This window comes from Lampetra planeri, chromosome 7 (genome assembly GCF_965212315.1).
Source record: "Lampetra planeri chromosome 7, kcLamPlan1.2.h2, whole genome shotgun sequence".
Lineage (NCBI taxonomy): Eukaryota > Metazoa > Chordata > Hyperoartia > Petromyzontiformes > Petromyzontidae > Lampetra > Lampetra planeri.
The window spans coordinates 6,596,903-6,615,933 of NC_136113.1; the positions used below are offsets into that span (position 1 = coordinate 6,596,903).

The 19,031-nt window shown below is 41.5% G+C and overlaps 1 protein-coding gene across 2 annotated transcripts; it reads left to right on the forward strand.

Moving 5' to 3' along the window:
* Nucleotides 1-2,782: 2,782 nt before the first annotated feature.
* LOC144719860 (melanoma inhibitory activity protein 2-like) lies at nucleotides 2,783-18,229 on the forward strand. 2 transcript variants are annotated; one of them, XM_078596124.1, is made up of 27 exons: nucleotides 2,783-2,993; nucleotides 4,055-4,188; nucleotides 4,280-4,366; nucleotides 4,480-5,731; nucleotides 6,946-7,103; nucleotides 7,535-7,666; nucleotides 7,802-7,823; nucleotides 7,926-8,014; nucleotides 8,361-8,438; nucleotides 9,678-9,788; nucleotides 10,644-10,715; nucleotides 10,930-11,034; nucleotides 11,658-11,780; nucleotides 11,975-12,068; nucleotides 12,195-12,250; nucleotides 12,681-12,771; nucleotides 13,179-13,317; nucleotides 13,676-13,777; nucleotides 13,890-13,950; nucleotides 14,060-14,095; nucleotides 14,335-14,402; nucleotides 14,577-14,686; nucleotides 15,395-15,499; nucleotides 16,040-16,117; nucleotides 16,362-16,438; nucleotides 16,844-17,360; nucleotides 17,599-18,229. In XM_078596124.1, the coding sequence occupies exons 1-27, from the start codon at nucleotides 2,798-2,800 to the stop codon at nucleotides 17,673-17,675; spliced, it is 4,170 nt and encodes a 1,389-aa protein (XP_078452250.1). In that variant the 5' UTR covers nucleotides 2,783-2,797; the 3' UTR covers nucleotides 17,676-18,229. The 2 variants fall into 2 exon arrangements, with proteins under 2 accessions (XP_078452250.1, XP_078452251.1); XM_078596125.1 differs by lacking the exon at nucleotides 16,040-16,117.
* The last annotated feature ends 802 nt before the right edge of the window (nucleotides 18,230-19,031 follow it).

The window sequence follows — 19,031 nt, forward strand, 5'->3', positions numbered from 1 at the left end:
GCTTGGAGATTACTGTCCCAGACCCTTGAGATGTCCGGCTTATATACTGGTTCGTGGCTTGCTCCGCCCTAGCCACGCCTCCCTTCCAGAACTTTCTGGAAGGTGACATCATCCCCCGGTCCCCCCTCCCGGGGTCCCGGGGAATGTGTCCCAGGATCCGTTTCCTAGGGATTTTGTCGTTGGCCCCTTTTGGGCCATGATCATGAGCCCTGGCGTGATGGCGCTTCCGCCCCCTGTTGACGAGAAGGGGGAGCTACCAGCCCACAGAGTGGTGAGTGCCGATTACCCCTACAATAGCAACAGATGTTATCGAAATCTAAACACCACATGTGTGAATGTACATAATTGTTAATATCGTATTATCATAACTTTTTTTTATTATATTGATTGATTTGTAACGTATTCTTTGGGTTTTTCGGTAAAGTCAAGTGTATGTCTGCTGGCAGTCAATCTTGAAAACGAACCGTAAATCCCTACGGCTTATTTACTCGGATAATGTACGTCTGAACATCAGAATGTGTTTATATTGGAGAAATCCTATGAGTTATGAAACCCTTTTTTACAGATGAGGCACGCGACCCGATTTTCACCTTTAAGATGACCCCAATATGTTGGTGTCTTGACATTCGCCAGAAACGGTGCTCAGTGACCCCAGGGAGAGACGTCCGTTCACGCCAGGGGTCGGCAAACCAAAATAACAAGATTAGACATTTTTGTTCAAATTCGATTTAACCACTCAATATTTCAAGAGCCGCAATGCTTGTGGAATGGGAGAGACTGTCCTTAATAAATAAGGTCACGAAGCGGTCCTTAAAAGATACGCATGCGGATTCGCAGGATTTTCTGACCCCTGGTCCACCACCGAAGTTCAACAAAGAGGGAGCGATAATAGAGCGGTTTTTTTCGGTTAGATCGCGTAAATATAAATGTGTCGTTAAACCCACCAGCACCCAACACTGCCAGTTAGGGGCCGTCCATAAATGACGTCACGCACCTGATTGGGGGGGGGGGTCAGACATTTGTGACGATGGGGGGGGGGTTGAGAAATGTGACGTCACATCAGAATGAGCAACTTTAAATAAATATAGACAACACGTTCTACTTAATTAAATACACTTTTTAATATATGTTTTCTCCTACAACATCAGTGCAGCGCAACATTAAATACGCACTACAATGACAATAGTTTAAAGCGATTTGAAGCATGTTTTATATTTGGGGGGGGGGGCAGAGCTTTGTGACGTCATATTTGAGGGGGGGGGTCTGACTTTTTGTGATGCCGTGTGACGAAGGGGGGGGGGTCAAAAATCGTCCAAAATCGCGTGACGTCATTTATGGACGGCTCCTTAGTGATGTTTGTCACGTCAACAAAACGTGCCAATTCGTTACCAGCACATCACACCGGTATTTAGGAGAGTAAACCCACAACATTTACAATACTCCAATTGTACTCGAACTGTGACCCTATAACCACTGACTAATATCGAATTGGACTCCAATTGTAATTGTTTGTGCTGTACGAGTAACGAATTGTCATGCTTTATTTACGTGCCAAAACAATTACTAATTGGCAGTGTGTCGGGTGGTGGCGGGTTTAACGACACACTTTTATTTACGCGATCTAACCCAAAAACTCTCTTATGGACAATATTGCTCGCGAAAGCCTCCTCCCTCCTACGACTCCGACACGACTCCGAGCTCCAGAGGTGTGGACTCGAGTCATGTGACTTGAACTCGAGTCAGACTCGAGTCATGAATTTGATGACTTGCGACTCGACTTGGACTTGCATAACAATGACTTTGTCCCACCTATAAAGATGTGGACTCGAGTCATGTGACTTGGACTCGAGTCAGACTCGAGTCATGAATTTGATGACTTGCGACTCGACTTGGACTTGCATAACAATGACTTTGTCCCACCTATAGAGATGTGGACTCGAGTCATGTGACTTGGACTCGAGTCAGACTCGAGTCATGAATTTGATGACTTGCGACTCGACTTGGACTTGCATAACAATGACTTTGTCCCACCTATAGAGATGTGGACTCGAGTCATGTGACTTGGACTCGAGTCAGACTCGAGTCATGAATTTGATGACTTGCGACTCGACTTGGACTTGCATAACAATGACTTTGTCCCACCTATAGAGATGTGGACTCGAGTCATGTGACTTGGACTCGAGTCAGACTCGAGTCATGAATTTGATGACTTGCGACTCGACTTGGACTTGCATAACAATGACTTTGTCCCACCTATAGAGATGTGGACTCGAGTCATGTGACTTGGACTCGAGTCAGACTCGAGTCATGAATTTGATGACTTGCGACTCGACTTGGACTTGCATAACAATGACTTTGTCCCACCTCTGCCGAGCTCCGTGTTAAAGACGGAGCCATGCTGGAGGGAGTCGCTGCTCGGCACCTTCTCCTGCAGGGGGCGACGCGAGACCAGGCGGCGTGCGGGTGACGTCACTCGAAGCGGCCGTTTCGGTGACGTCATGTAAAAACCCTCAATACCGATTACGTCACTCAGAAGGGCTGTTGCGGTGACCTCACACGTAAATGCTCCGTCTCGATGACGTCACACGGAAGGGAAGTTTCAGATGCCGTCACGCGGAGCGATTCCGTCCCGATGACGTTCACTGGAGCGTCCGTTTCGGAGACGTCACGTAAAGTCTCGGTACCGATGACGTCACTCAAGGGCCGTTGCGGTGACCTCACACGTAAAGGCTCCGTCTCGATGACGTCACACGGAAGGGAAGTTTCAGATGACGTCACGCGGAGCGATTCCGTCCCGATGACGTCACGCGGAGGGGGTCGTCCCGATGACGTCACGCACGTGATGGCGAGCCGGCTGCCTGCCCGCACGGGCCTCATCCTTCTGCTGCTGCCTCCGCTGCTGCTGCTGCCGCTGCTCTCCCCGTGCCAGAGCTCGGCCGTGGACCGCGAGCCGCTCTCCGACCAGAAGATATGCGCCGACGCGGAGTGCCGGGGTCAGTGCGGCAGCTGACAGCCCCGCGCGGCTCGCTCTGCCGTGCTGCGTTGATGGCGATGTTTATACGGTCACACTATAGGGTCACACACTGGCTGTAGGGTCACACATTGGCTGTACGGGCACACACTAGCTATAGGGTCACACACTGGCTATAGGGTCACACATTGGCTAAAGGGTCACACACTGGCTATAGGGTCACACTGGCTATAGGAGCACACACTGGCTATAGGGGCACACACTGGCTGTAGGGTCACACACTGGCTGTAGGGGCACACACTGGCTATAGGGTCACACTGGCTATAGGGGCACACACTGGCTATAGGGTCACACTGACTATAGGGTCACACTGACTAAAGGGTCACACTGGCTATAGGGGCACACATTGGCTATAGGGTCACACACTGGCTATAGGGTCACACTGGCTATAGGGGCACACACTGGCTATAGGGTCACACACTGGCTATAGGGTCACACTGGCTATAGGGTCACACACTGGCTATAGGGTCACACACTGGCTATAGGGTCACACACTGGCTGTAGGGTCACACACTGGCTATAGGGTCACACACTGGCTATAGGGTCACACTTTGGCAGCACTGGCTACATGGTCTGATACTACAGGCGCTGGCTATAAGGTCAGACACTGACTATATGGCTACATACTTGCAACACTGGCTCTAGGTTCAGAGCGACAGGATTATACAATGGCTATAGAGTCAGAGACACTGGTGGCACTGGATATAGGGTCACAGACTGGCAGTACTGGCTTTAGAGTCTAACACTGGCTATAGGGTGACATACTGGCAGCACTAACTGTAGGATCACACTGGTAGCACTGGCGATAAGGTCTGGCACTGGCTGTAGGGTCACACACTGAAAGCAACGACTTTTGTTAAACACGGGAATTGAGAATGTATCCTGTTGGCTAAGTACTATGTACCCATTTGCTTTAGAACAAAAAAAAACAGATGGGTTAGTGTGAAATGCAGATGTGTGTATACAATACGTATATGATTGGTTGCCACATTTGACCGTCATGTGTTCTTTTCTCATTGCCAGATGTGATGTACCATGTGAAGGCTATACGTGACTATGAGGCTCAAGACTGCCGATTTGTTTCCTTTTCAAAGGATGATGATGTCTATGTTTATTACCGGCTGGCAGGACAGCGGGAGGACCTATGGCTGGGAATGGTAGGTAATAGTTTTATGATGTATGGCCATTACAAAAAAAAACATACATCTAATTTTGGTCTGACTTAAGACTTTTTTTTTTCCTCTGTAGGTTGGCAATAAATTGGGCTATTTTCCTAAAGATGTTGTCGAAGTCCAAAATAACTATTCTACAACTGAAGTTACGCTTCCAACTATGGTAACATTTTACATTAAAATAATAAACAACAATACACATTAAATTTACATTACTGCATTTTGGAAGGGTTCCCGTCAAAAATATAGATGTTATTTTCTGTTTTATATTTACAGGACACCGATTTTTCTTGCTCCAAAGAAGAAGATGTTATTTCTGAATCAGCCGAATACCCTGATACCAAAATTCCAAATCTTAATGAGGATTCACTGGCCATTGATTTGAAAGATGACAGTGAGCACACACCACGTGACGTTCAAATAGCATCATCAAATGAGGAGAGCAATGATAAAACGGGACCTGATTTTTCAAATTATAAAGCGAAAGACCTGACATCCTCAAACAATGGTGGTGAACATTTCAGTGTACCCCTTGATAAGAATTCTACAATTTACAATGAACCTGGAGATTCAAAAGTGGCAGCCCACACTGAAGTTGAGGGTGGAGAAAGTGAGGACATTGTTGTACGATACAAAAATAGCATTATGCCAGACATCAAACACCCCATCGATGCTGAAGATGTGCATGACTTTGTTTTGGAAAAAGAAAAACCATTACCAAGAGAAGGTGATACTGTGAAAGTCGTGATAGAAAGGAATAACTTGGAAATACTGGATGACTCAGAAGTAATGGAAAACAATAAAGAGGGAGTAACTACCAAGAATCACATTACATATGAACAAGTCATGGGGTCTAATTTACCAAAACAAATTAATTTGATAGAGACTGAAAACAAAGATGCAGAAGAGGAACGATCACATGGCACAACAACAGGGAATGAGATTGAAACTGAAAACAATGATTTGGAAAATACTGATAATGTTTACAAGCAACATGACTCATATGTGTCATCAACATTAGAAAGTGAGAATGACATTGAGGGGGCCTCATTTTATGTAAATTCATTATTGACTACGTTAAACCTTTCAGCGCCTCATTATATGGAACAGAACAGAGACCTTGCTATTCTCAAGACTTACTTAAGAGAAGATATGCTTTCTCAACTCACGGAAATATTCGGAGAGGAAGGTGTGATCGCTTTAGAAACCAGCCTGTGGAGAATGGACGAGAAGCTTCAGCACATGGAGAATGCACTGGGCCATGATGTGCAGCGTGATGAACTGTTGGACTCAGTTGTCAATGAGTTCAGGCCTCATATTCTGTGGTGGTTTAAAAAAGTGGTGGATGCCCGTACGCGGCAAATCCCGTTAAATCCCGAAGAAGATATTCACAAAGACAACTTTACTTTTTTTAGTGATGTACAAGAGATCATATCCAGCCTAAGACAAAAATACTCAAAAGATGTTATAGAACCAGAGAATTTGCATCATGAAGGCGAAAGTCCAAGCAGACCTACACCCAGTGCAGGTTGTATGCACGCTTTATATTTGTTGACTTTTATTCTATGTAGAAAGAGTAATGTAATATATTTACAGGAGGATTATGAAATTAGCTTAAAAAAAAGTTTTTCCAAAATTGGTCCCTAAAACAGTGCAGTTATTGTATTACATTTAGTAATAATGTTCCCTAAATCATAAAACAATATGTTTGAACTTTTTTTTTAGATTAGCATCTCTAATATTCTTTTACTGGTCATTTAACATTGTGTTTTTTGTCAAGGTAAATGTGGTTAATGTTCATGTTTATTGACTGAATTAAGTAACGTTTATTTCCAGTAGGTTGTGTATAAAAAATATACATATTTTTTAGTCTTTCGGTAAAGTCAGGTAGATAGGTTCAAAGAAAATAACAAAAAACTACGACGTTTCGATCGCAACACAAGCAATCGTTATCTGGAGAAAAAATAGCAGGAAAGCTGCTGAGGCAGGATGTTTTAAAGGTTTAAAATGGGTGTAGCCCAAGGGTCATAAGCGAAGTGGGCGGGACTAGTGATGTTAAAGTGAGAAATTTGCATGTCAATGTAAGATCGGAGAGCTACCTCCACGACGACGAAGCTGCGGAGGTGGCCATTGTATTGTGAGAGATTAGCATGTCAATGTAGGATCGCAGAGCTCAGTTTGTACCCATCTTCTTAGTTGAAATTGTGTCTGAGCAATCATTGGAAGGACGTTATTAACCAGTTTAAGTCATAACTGGCTGTGATGTTTCCATCCTACCTTCCGATGTTAGTAGTTATTTTCGACTCTCTGGTTTTACATTAACAGGTTAAATGTTTTTACATTAACAGGTTAAATGTGCCACAAACACAGCCACCGTTGCTCGTTTTCCTCGATGTGGCGGTAGCTCTGCGATCTTACATTGACATGCAAATTTATCATTTTAACATCACTAGCCCTGCCCACTTCACTTATGACCCTTGGGCTACACCCATTTCAAACCTTTAAAACATCCTGCCTCAGCAGCTTTCCCGCTATTTTTTCTCCTGATGACGATTGCTTGTGTTGCGATCGAAACGTAGTTTTTGTTATTTTTTGTTATTTTCTTTGAACCTATTTACCTGACTTTACCGAAAGCCCCAAGAATATGAATTCCTGCAGTCACGAAAGCTTTAAGTCAAGATTTAAACAATATACATTATAAAATGGCCAATATTGACATTTTATATTTTATTTCATCTGTAGGAGTTCCATTTTTGACAAAAGATGTGAAGAAGACAGGTTCCCAAAAGTCTGGTGTTGCTGCTGCTGCTTATGTTCCAGAGATGATTCAAAAGTTTGACGGCTTTATTTTAAAAATTACTGCCGCTCTACACCCAGCTCTCCAACCATTCGTCATGGCTGTAAGTAAAACATAGGTCATAGTTGTCTTGAGATGCATTCGAATTTAAGTAATGTACATAATATATACATATTATTCCAGCATTAAAGTATTTGTTTTTACTATCGAATTCTTTTGAAATATAACTTTCTACAAAGTAATTGTAAGTTTGTATAGAACAGGTCCCCATCGTTTTGATTAAGTGCTTTCCCCATAACATCTGACATTTGTTTAAAGAGCCTGACTTTGCTGAAGGTTGAAACTGGTCCAGAATTGTATTGCTTTGGACAACTGCAACTGGATAATATTGATCTTGAAAGGCAATAGGCCAGTGAACGAAAACATATGTTTATCCATATGTGAAGTAACAGAACGGAGTTCTGCTTATATTTGAATTTAATGTTACTGGAGAAGTTAATTCGCTGATTAACATAAATGCCTTATGTGTTCCAGATTACGTCCTGGAAACCTGAACTGTCACAATCCATTGTGAACTACTATGGGCTTCCTTTGGATGTGTCTGTCTTGCTGATACTTTTTGCTTTCATCCTTTGCATGGTATTCTTCTGTAGGATTTGTCTTGTCGTAAGTGTAACATTAGCACCCCCAACATATCACACGTGAAAATAACGACATATTTCAGGATTGTATATCTGTCGGCCATAGGTTCACTGTTTTACAAAACACTGACCTTGTTCCTGTGTGTGTATTTCTGTTCAGGTACGAAACAGAAGTTATCTTAGTAAGTACATCAGTGCTATGATGTGTACATCAATCTTTCCACGACATTTTATTGAAAGGATATGGTGATTAATTTTATTAACTTTTTGTATTTCTCATCCAGAAAGAGAAGCAGAACTTGTTGTCCAAGTAAAAAATATCATCAATGAAAAAAACATGCTCATATGTCAGGTTGTGGACACTAAAGTGAAGGTATTTCTTACGCTTATCTTTGAGAGACATAGCAGCATGTACAATAATTTGAATACTGTTATTGCATAATTGTATGGCTTGTAATTTTTATATCGCTGTACAATTTCATTGCACAAGATTAATCATTTTAGAATCGTGTATATATATAAAACAAAGTTATCCCCTTTAGAACACTGAAAACTGTGCCCTGCCTATATTTTGACCTAAAAGAAACATTGTAAATGGATTGCAAATTCTTCACACTTGGAATTAGTTAACGTTTGTTTATGCATTACCTACGAATGCTGCATCAATGCCCATATAGAGATGGTGTTATTGACTAAATACATGTATTCGTCTTGTGTAGTTGGTGGAGGTGGAGACAACAATGGAGGAAACTAAGGGAAAGCTTGAGAACAGCAATGACGACAGTGTCGCTCTTAAGGTTGGTAAATAAAATAAGCTTAAATTTGCATTTAAAACTTTCGTGACTGCAGGAATTCATATTCTTTGGTTCTTTCGGTAAAGTCTCGTAGATGGAAAACAAGAAAAAAACAAAAACTCACGACGTTTTGATCGCAACACAAGCAGTTGTCATCAGGCGGAGAGAAAAGTGGGGGCAAGCCTCCAACTGCAACTGTTTATAACGGCTTGAAATGGGCGTAGCCCAAGTGTCAGAAGAAGTGGGGACAAGTGCTGCGGGGCAGCATGAATGGACGAGCTAGTGCTGAGCAGCGAGCGGCGCAGTCCAAGTGTGTCAGCAGCATGGGTGGGGCAGCCAATGCTAATGCAGGAGAAGACAAAGGGGGAGAGAGAGGGGGGCAGAGCTAGGGGGAGAGAGAGGGGGTAGAGATGGGGGGCATTGCACCTCGCTCCACACATCCGCACTGCTGATGGTGGAGGTTGGCAATAAATTACAAATCAAGTCATGACCGAAAGTGGTTGATGACATCTTTCCAATGATTGCTGAGTTTATAACCGTCTTCTCGGTTGAAATTGTGTCTGTGTCTATATATGTGGATGGCATCATGAACGAATCTTTGTTGATAGCTAGTAGGCTTACAAAGTACCATCGTTTTAGAGAAATCTATTTCGTGTAAGCCAGCCGCATTAAAATAATGATCAGCTACGGCAGAAACATTGGTCCGACCGTGTTTAAAATCTGCCTTATGTTCACGAACACGGTCCGAGACATGTCGCTTAGTTTCCCCAATGTAACTGCTGCCGCAGACACAGCTTAGTTTGTCGACACCGGGATATTGCATGTCAGGAATCTTGTCCTTCACAGATGGGATCAGATCACGAATTTTATGTACTGTGTTAAATCGGACCTGGATCTTGCGTTTGTTCATGATTTCGGAAATATTTTTGGTTACCCCTGCTATGTATGGCAAGGTGATGGTTTCGATTGGATCTTCAGATGGTTCCTTCCTCACGGTTGGGGTGATTGCTTATTTTGTGTGATTACATGTACATGGGTGGTGATACAAAACTACTATTTTACTTGACTTGCATGAGCAGGTCAATTGCAGCTGCAGCAGTTCCATGCCAGCGGTGCAAAGAGGCATGTATCCATCTCTATCTGGCGCTGCCTGGGGTGACAAGGCCAGTTAGCTGGATGCTTCCATTTGTGATACAATTTGAACCTCTAATCCTCATGTTTTTTTTTGTAAAAAAAATGTAGGCCGTCTGTAGAAGAATAGAACAAGAACTGCTCCAACTAGCACAAGCTAGTGAGGCTCTTATGGAAGACCTTGCAGCAGTAAGACAAGAAGGAGAATATCATAAGGAGAAGGTGAGTTCACAGGGCATCAGCAGTGGATTACAGGAAGATGAAGAGGAACATTGATTGTATTGTAATTTGAATTGGAATGGTCTTTCAATTCTGGTGACCAAGGGAAAGACCTAAGGCCAGATGGTGGGATACTGTTAGAGCAGATTTTTGAGGTTGCATGTCTTCTGTGTAGCAGCTGTTGGATCTGGTAGAGGGTAGAAAACATTGGGGAGGGGGTGGTGGCATTATTGGCTTTAGCCTTGATGATTTCTTGATCGGGTTTGCAAACAAAACAAAATTATACACTTTAAAGAATAGATTCCTTACAGCATATGAACCTTATGGTGGGACCCCAGCGTCCCGAATAAACGGAAGTCAAAATCGTAATTAATTTTAAAAAATGTTGACGACTCTGTCCCACCGCACACATAAATGCTGCGACCCACCTGATGCGGATCATTCTGTTGTCATGTCGCCCAAGCTCAGCCGTAGTCATAAACAAAACTTTGAAAGTTTGATGAGTGCAGATTGCCGTATCGTTCGCCTACAACAGACATACAATGACGTCGCAGCGCAGTTTATGCGAGAGCAAGGGGCTTATGGGACCACAGGGTCCCGCAATAAGGTTCATATGACCATGACTAAATTCGTTTTAATATTAAGCCATGATGATATCATGTACAGACTGAATCACAGACTGGTATTAGTGCACATTTTACAACAAAAAATACTTGAGGGCTGCGTAGCGATTACATAGCCTTACCATGCATGTCAAATTAGACTAGCTGGAATTTGTTTTTTAATTTGACATTGCTGTGTTGAGTTTAGTTACTTGAATGTATCCTTGCTTAATAATACTTTATAATGTGTGTTCAGTTGTATGAGATGAAGCAGAACATGGAGATGCTGGAGACCACTAAGGCATTGCTGGAGGCTCAAATGAAGCAGGTAGGGCATGTTTTAGTAGAATAATGCAAAGGACATATAAAGTATCACACTTTCCTTTGTACAGGAACGGTTTTTTTAATTGAAATAGGACAAGTCACCACATCACCACATACATTCGTTGCAGATAATAAAGAATAAATGTAGGCGATGTTCAATTCACCCTAAATTCTAAGTATTGACACTGGATGGGGATGACATTTGATTACCCCAACAGCTCATGCCAAAGGTGGACGCAAGCCATGCTGCTGAAAAGAAGTTACAGACTGAACTCCAGGCTATGCAGAGGACACATCAACAGCTCAGGGACAGTACTGCTCAGGTATACATATAATACTACGTCGGTTTATACTGGTAGGAACCTCCTGGTTACACCAGCCCACAGGGGATCATTGTGTCCGTCTGTCTGTCATGCAGGGTGGGGCTGGGTGGGGAGGGAGGGGTTGGGGTGGGGAGGGGAGGGTGGGGCTGGTTGGGAAGGGTGGGGAGGGGCTGGGTGGGGGGAGGGTGGGAAGGGGCTGGGTGGGGAGGGTGGGGAGGGGCTAGGTGGGGAGGGTGGGGCTGGGTGGGGGGTGGGAGGGGTGGGGCTGGGTGGGGAGGGGCTGGTCACCCCGTGGTGCCCTTATAAAACTCAACGTTTAACCTATTCACGCCGGCTTGTGCCCGCCCTCACTCGGCCATATTTGCGGAATACACCACGCTGCCGTTGACCCTGGCCATTGACCGAGCAACCCAACGTTCCTACCATCTCCCTCCGCAGGAATGTGTTACGGTTATGCTATATATCTCTGTGGGTGTACCACATCATGGATATCATTCCAGAGTTACGTATCGATATAAACACTGTTCCAGCAAGGTCGGAAGTTCAATGTTGATTTTACGTGAGGTGGTCATTGCTACAAGCTACTTTTGAGAGTTCTCCTTGGCTTGTTTCTTTGATGGCAGACTGACAGAGAAACAGAAAACTGTATGGTGCAGTCTTCGGAGCTGCAAGAACAATTGGAGCAAAGAAGACGGTACAAGGAGGAGATGATGGCAACACTGGCTTGCAAGGAAGAGGAACTGGAGGTGTGGGCAATAATCCTTCATAAATACTTTTACATTAAGAAACCATTTTTTTGCATGAATGAACTGTATTAAATACGAAGATTTGTTAAAACATTTTGAATTAAAAATATTATTGTGCATTTAAGACGATGATTATGATGTTGCACAGATATTCGGGTTGATTGATTCTACTTTACTATCTGGTGTCCTTGCAGGTGATGGCAAACTTCCTGAATGAGATAAGGCAGTTCACTTTGCCTTCTGAACAAGGGGGAGAGCGAAGACTGGTTGAGAATGGAGAACTAAATGGTCGGGCTATTGACGTTAAATATTTTTTTGTTGCAAAACACCTGTAAAGGCTTTGAAACCAATGTTCTTCCTGTTTTGGTCTAAAACATTGATATACATTGTCGTTCTATTTGTTTTATTTTTCAGACTCCCATAGTCATGTACAAAAGCTAAAGCTGCGTGATCTACTGGATGTGGAAAAGGTATTTTGGATATTTAATATGATTAAAATCTCTTGATGAATAAAGCAAAGACGTTGCATTCACATTTATCTGTGTAATAATTTGCACTCCTCGTGATTTGATTAATTATGTGATGGAGTTTCGATTTGATTTAAATAATAAATGTAGCACCTCTAATGGCTGCATAAAAATCTAAAATGAGAATTTCTTATGCACGATTCAATGCATGTATTGTGCGCATAATAATATTTTAAAATAAAAATAATTGAATGAATACATCTCCACATGCCTATTCACACTGTACTTATATCAAATTCAAACATTTAAATACTACCAGGCCATAACTATTACAAATATTTTACATGAAATACATTGTTGTATGATGTCATATTGTACTTTTATATATTTTTAAAGATGTATTCATGATTTGCTATCAAAATATATGTTGCAGCTCCAAGCAACCCTTGAAGTCACCGAAGAGGAAATAGCAGACTTAAAAACTAGATACTCTAATCAACTTGAAGAAAATAACAAATTGCAAGGTAGAGTGATTTGTATTAAATTGTCTTAACTGTACTTTGTACATGACAAAGCCACTCCTCGATGTGGGTTGTGGAGGTTGCTTGACTAAACTTCTCCACACTTGTCCCTGCACTTACTGCATTATAAAGTGATAAAACATATAATTGGGGATTTGCCTTCGAGCAAATTCACGAACAGCACAGCCTCTAAACACAGTTGTTGAGCATCCAAATGAATGCCACATATACCGTGGGAGGGACTTTGCAAACACAGCCCATCTCTGTGCAGTCACCAGTGCAATTTTCACATCAGCTCAGCGTTGGATCTTGATTATCATAAGTGGGGTAGGAAAATATTGAATTTGGGATGGCATAACAATATATATATAGTGCTAAATATTGATGTTAAACACATTTTCCACCCACAGGTGTGATTCAAGAGCGTGAGAAGAAGAACACAGAATTGTTCTCGGAGAGCAGCCATTTGAAAAATGAACTTGACTTCTGCAGGAAGAAGCTACAAATTGTGAAAGAAATGTATCAAGAAAAGGAAAGCACTCTGCAGAAGTAAGCATAACATGATAATAATGCGTATAGATTTTAAATGTCGCTTCAACCTCTATATTTGTATAATTTTAATCACAAAATCGATTCTTGTGAAGTTTTAAAGGTTTTTGTTGTGAGCAGTATCTAAAAATAATGTTAATATTTATTTTTCACTTTAGTAATGCTTGTTTCTCTATAAGTATATATTGTAAGCTTATGCAATTAGTATATTTGCTGGCTCGAACATATTTATGTTGAATTGGTCAACTTTTGTCCAGTTTCTCAAAAACATTATTGACTTGAATTTGCAATTTCCAATATATTCTGGTGTAGTTGTGGGCTGACTGTTTATGGTTGCCGCATCTGATCTTGCCAACAGGAAACTCTTTGTAGAGCAACAGGCACGCAATCTATTGGAGACTTCTCCAGAACATATGAACGAGAGGGCCCAGCAGGCCATGGAAGAAGCCAGCACTAACAAGTAGGACTGACATATACCCTTATCTTACATGTCTCATTTCTGTACTTTTGCTTTCCAGTGACATAAAATTCAATGATTCCACGTTGTCATAAATTTTTTTTTTTCTTCAAAGGAAACAAGTTCAGACGCTCCGTGAGGAGCTAGAGAAGGTTGAGTGTGGATTCCGGGAACAGGTATGTACATGAAGTGTTTTATTTTGAACACTGTCTTGATATAATTGAAATAATTTAACGATCCTTGTTGTTTTTCATGGTGCTGAAATTCATGTTTTTTAATGTACAGATGGCTGAGTTTGAAAAGAAAGCTTATGAAAACTGGGTAGGTTTTTTTATCTATTGTTGCCACCTTGGGTACATAAATGTTATCACTGCTACAACTTTTAATTTCTGTCATAAAAATAATGAAATTAATATTATTAAAAAAGATTAATGCAAATTGTTGCCTTCATGGAAAATTGGTAATAATTGGATAATAGAAACCATTAAGTCTCTGTATTCGCAAGGGGAGTGGTGAATAATTTTAATTTTCTAACATACAATGCATGCTTATTTTTGTAGCTGAAAACTCGGTCCGTAGAGAGGGATTTGAAGGCATCCAGGCAAGAGGTGGCCAATCTCAAGCAGAGGTAATTGAAACCATTCACATCCTGATGAGTACTTGTCATATCACTTCTTTGCAACGCATCACATGCAGATATAATGGCTGTCATACAGTGTTAATCCCTAGCATTCGGTTTCTTAGATAATTTCTTTGTATATGTGTGAGCTAACATAGTTTCTGCCTAACTTTATCTTTAAAGGATGGTGGAACTGGAATATAATATGGATTTGGCAGAAGCTCAAGAGATGCCACCACAGAACCACGGAGTTCCGCGCAGCTCGTCCACACCGCAGGGGTTGGCAGTAGGAGGTGCGTCTGTCTGCTTTGATCCTGTTTATTTTGCATTTTATTTACACTTGTGGTGATTTTTGAGGCAAGCAGCACTCTAGCGTCGGGGGGTGGAGGTGTGGGGTGGGCAGCTGGAGGGGGCTGCTTCAGGCTAAACAAAACTCTTGTAATTCAATTAAGTGATGGCAATCGCAGACCTTTGCTCCTAGAAGGCACAATAGACAAACGCAGATCGTATCGAGCCATTCTCTTTAACTTGTAATATTTGCACCATTGGAACCTCCTTTGCCAGTAGCAAAATATGATAATTGTTTTTTTTTACCCTTTTATCTGGCAACAAAACTGACACCTTTTTTTACAAGGAGTCATGTTTGCATTGACCACAATACCTGCGGTCGGAATGCAAACCAAAAACTCAACTCTGATAATGCACTGTCCTTGAAATTGATTGGTCCGACCGCAGGTGTTGTGGTCAATGCAAACATGACTCCTTGTAAAAAAAGGTGTCAGTTTTGTTGCCAGATAAAAGGGTAAAAACACCAATTATTGTAAGATTTGTTTAATAATTTTTTACAATGCCTGTATCATACCCCTCCAACCCTCTGCATTTTTGCATGCCTCCTGTTTTAACATGGCCACTCTATTGAGTTGTCCTATGGTATTATTCACCAAAGTGATAAACACAAAAGAGTATCAAAAGTGGCTCTGTGCTTCTGTTGGGCCGTGCAGGGTCTTCGCTCGTGGGAACCCCGTTCACCGTGTCCCCTGTGAGCATCCCCCCGTCGCCGCCACGCCTGACGGACGAACCTCGCCGTGCCCCCTCCGCCCCGCTGGGTGAGGCCAGCTGTCTGAGCAAGTGCCAGCGTCCTGTTATTGCAACCGCTAAATAGATGACGTTGCAATGTTTATGGTTTAATTGTTTTATTTAAAAAAGGTATCAAAAATTGCGTATTTCTATTAAGACCTCTGGTCATCCTTATTATAGAGCCAGTATCGTGACGATCATGGCTTTATAATAAAACATTACAGTTGGCCGTGACCTAATCTGGAATGTACAATATCTTGTCAGATGTTGGAAGCTTAGCAGGGTTGATCCTTGATGGTGCTGGAATGGGTATGTGTTAGGCTTTGGCAGGGAAATGTCAGAAAAATGCAGTGTAGCAATATCCGTTGTTGTGTGTGTACTATACTTCAACATTTATGCTCTCTGCACCCTCATGAATATGCATGGCTGAGCATGGTGAAAGTATGGTCAAATAACCGGGAGGCCCTCATCCAGCAGTGAACTTACAAAGGGCTTTATTTGTGCATTATATGTTCATGTTAATATTGTTTCCAAAGAAGTATTTAACATACAGCATGCATCGTTTACAGGGTATAGAGGTTTACCTGGCTATGGACCTGAGAGGACTCAGTTGAACTATGACAAACGATTTCCATCCCCTCACCCAGGTAATTACAGCTTATTGTGCAGAGGAGTTATTGAAAAAAACAATACTGTTTGACTAAAGTTAACCTGACCGTTTATGGGATGAATTGGCACATTCTTTAATTGGCTAAATGTAGTCGTTATATTGAGGTTAATGTGTATTTCACTTGCTGCTGCATCATCTGTTTAATGTCATCCCTTGTTAGTTTTTTTATTATAGATATTCATTGAGACAGGCTTGTTTCTAAGTGTGAGTTTTCTTCCTAGGTTATGAACCTGCAAATGAATTGCCAGAATCTGAATCGAATAACTATCATTCAATCAATGATGGAAATGATTGTCGGGTAAGTTTTTAAGTATTTTTATTGTATTGGCAGTAGTTTTTTAAAAGTGTTTTTATCACAGTAGCTGAGCAGATGCCCAAAATGCCAAAAAGGCCAGCAACTGTGGTCTGAGAAACGTGTATATTAAATAAATGAAATCTTGATATTTATGTTTAAATTGCATTGCATTATGATTTAGTGATGATGATGTCATCATCAGGTCTGGAATTAATGTGCAAATTATACGAAAATTGTTTTGATTTGATAATTGTATTCATGAAATAAATTAAACATGGTGTATTTGGTTCTTTTAGTAGTAGATAGTTGCAGCTAGAATGCCATAACAGTTTTCTAGTTTTCAATGTCATGCAAAATATGAAATTAAAATGGTGATGAAACCATTTTGATGGCTGAATGTTTTTTCAGGACAAAGTCACAAATGATGAGGTTGATGGAAAAGAAATTCCTGAAGTCTTATCGTCTCGCACTTCACCTTTGCTTCGCTGGGGGCTTCATCCAAGAGACTATTACAACCATGGACCAGGCCAGGGTCAACACTTTGAACTAGGCCTTCATAGGCCACAGTTTCCTCCCCCAGATGTATTGCAGTCCAGAGAAGCACACCATTATTACCGACCTCAACCGATGTTCCACCCCTTCGCCCCTCATCTGGCACGGGTACCACCAAGAGATTTTCCTCCTCATGCGGAGATGTATCCCTCACTTCCACCGCTGATGAATCCTATGGCAGGGCCACCTCCACCAAGAGGGCCTTACAACATGATGCCACTTCGACACTTTGGCCCACCGCCATTCTTCAGCTCCGGTCCACCTGTTCGACTTTATGGACCACCACCTCCTAGAGGACCTTATGGGCTTCCAACACATCTGGAACCACCACAGAGTGGACAAATTCCCTCTGGCCTGCACCCTCCTGATGAAGGCAAGTAAAATGCAGAAAAAGCATTATTTTACATGATTCATATGGTCTATATTTTCTCTAAATGTTTATGTAATCTATTACTATAATTTACAGAATGTACACAGTTACAGATCTTATTAATCTTATTTGATCACTTTAAATGAATGCTATTTACTATATCATCAAAGTTAGTACAAGTGTCAAATGTTTTTGTCAAGGTTTTATTTTAATGTCCTATGTCTGTTTTCGTTCTTGACAGTTGGAATATCATCAGTTCGAGATGATGAAAATATTCATCCAGTCTCATCAGCAGGGAGCGATTCCAGCAGACCTTAATGATTTGGGCTCTTGCCCATGCTTATGTACAGTACAGTATTACGCTGTTTTCCTGATGCCGAATTTCCTGCTGTTACATGTTGCATAGGTCAATAAAAATCAGGAACTTTCCGTTGTTGGAATATTTTAATCCCTTGTTTAATAAGATGAATTTGTGCTTATTCAATGTGTTGGTTATAGCGTCTAATGGTTTTTGTATTTGTTAGTTTTGTAATTAATGCTTAATTGATAATGCAGTCAATTATTAGCAGTTCATAGAGCAGGAATGGCCAATTCCAAGCCTGTCAAAATGTGCATTCCAGTCGTCTTACTGCTTCAAAATTTGGTTAACGTCCATTACTTTAATCTGTTGATTGAATTACATAATTTTATTAAATAATAACTGACCCGTGTGGCTTAGATTTTCCTGAGGTTGATGTACTGAGTACAGCTTTGGCGCTGATTTTCATTTGAGTGTTTCTGCTAAGGCATATATGCCTTTACTTTTGCTGTTATTGGAATGTTTTAAACAGTACATTTGTTAAATAAAGCGATTTTCTTTTTGCCAGTGTAAACAGTGCCCGTTCATGCTCATGTACAGACTGTATACAATATTGTATTGTACTAAAAGGTAAACTATGAGTCAAGTATAATGGCACACTCCCTAAATTTGTGCTTTGGAGGCAAGGTTTGGTGGCTCAAGAAGACATGGGAGACTACCAAATCCGCTGGGCTGGGAGGTGGCCAGGAGATGGCAGTGCAACTATTAAAAACTTACCATTAGCCATGAAACGTCATTGTTTTATTTCTTCAAATCTATGATACGTCTATCGCATTATACATGTGTAACATTTTATTCATTATAATTCTATGTAATTGTTAATATAAACGAGGCAGTCACGAGACAGCTTACATTATCACGAATCGAGACAATTGAGAGTGGCTGATTGTTACACAACTAAGAATTGTGGGAAGCTTCGAATGTTATGCCCTCAGATGTGTGGGATGTCTTTGGGTTCTTCGGTCTCCTATATAAAGCCAAGCAGTCATGGAATTGGCCAAACATCCCAATGTAGGATCCTCCTGGACATGGAGGTCTTAAATATCTGAAACTTTCCTGGTTACATAACATTAAAAACTCGTGGACTGATTGAAACACGCAGAACAGGATAGGTTTTCCTTAAGAGCGCCAATTAGGGTAAGACTCCTTTAGGATCAGAAACAGTATTTTCATTCCGGTTGTTTTTTAACAGACCAATTCAGACCTTATTGGTTGGTCACCCCGTGCCCTTATAAATCTCAACGTTCATCCTATAAAGCCCCATCACAACAGAGAAACACAAAACAAATAGACGAAACACGTTTTTTTTTGCCCGT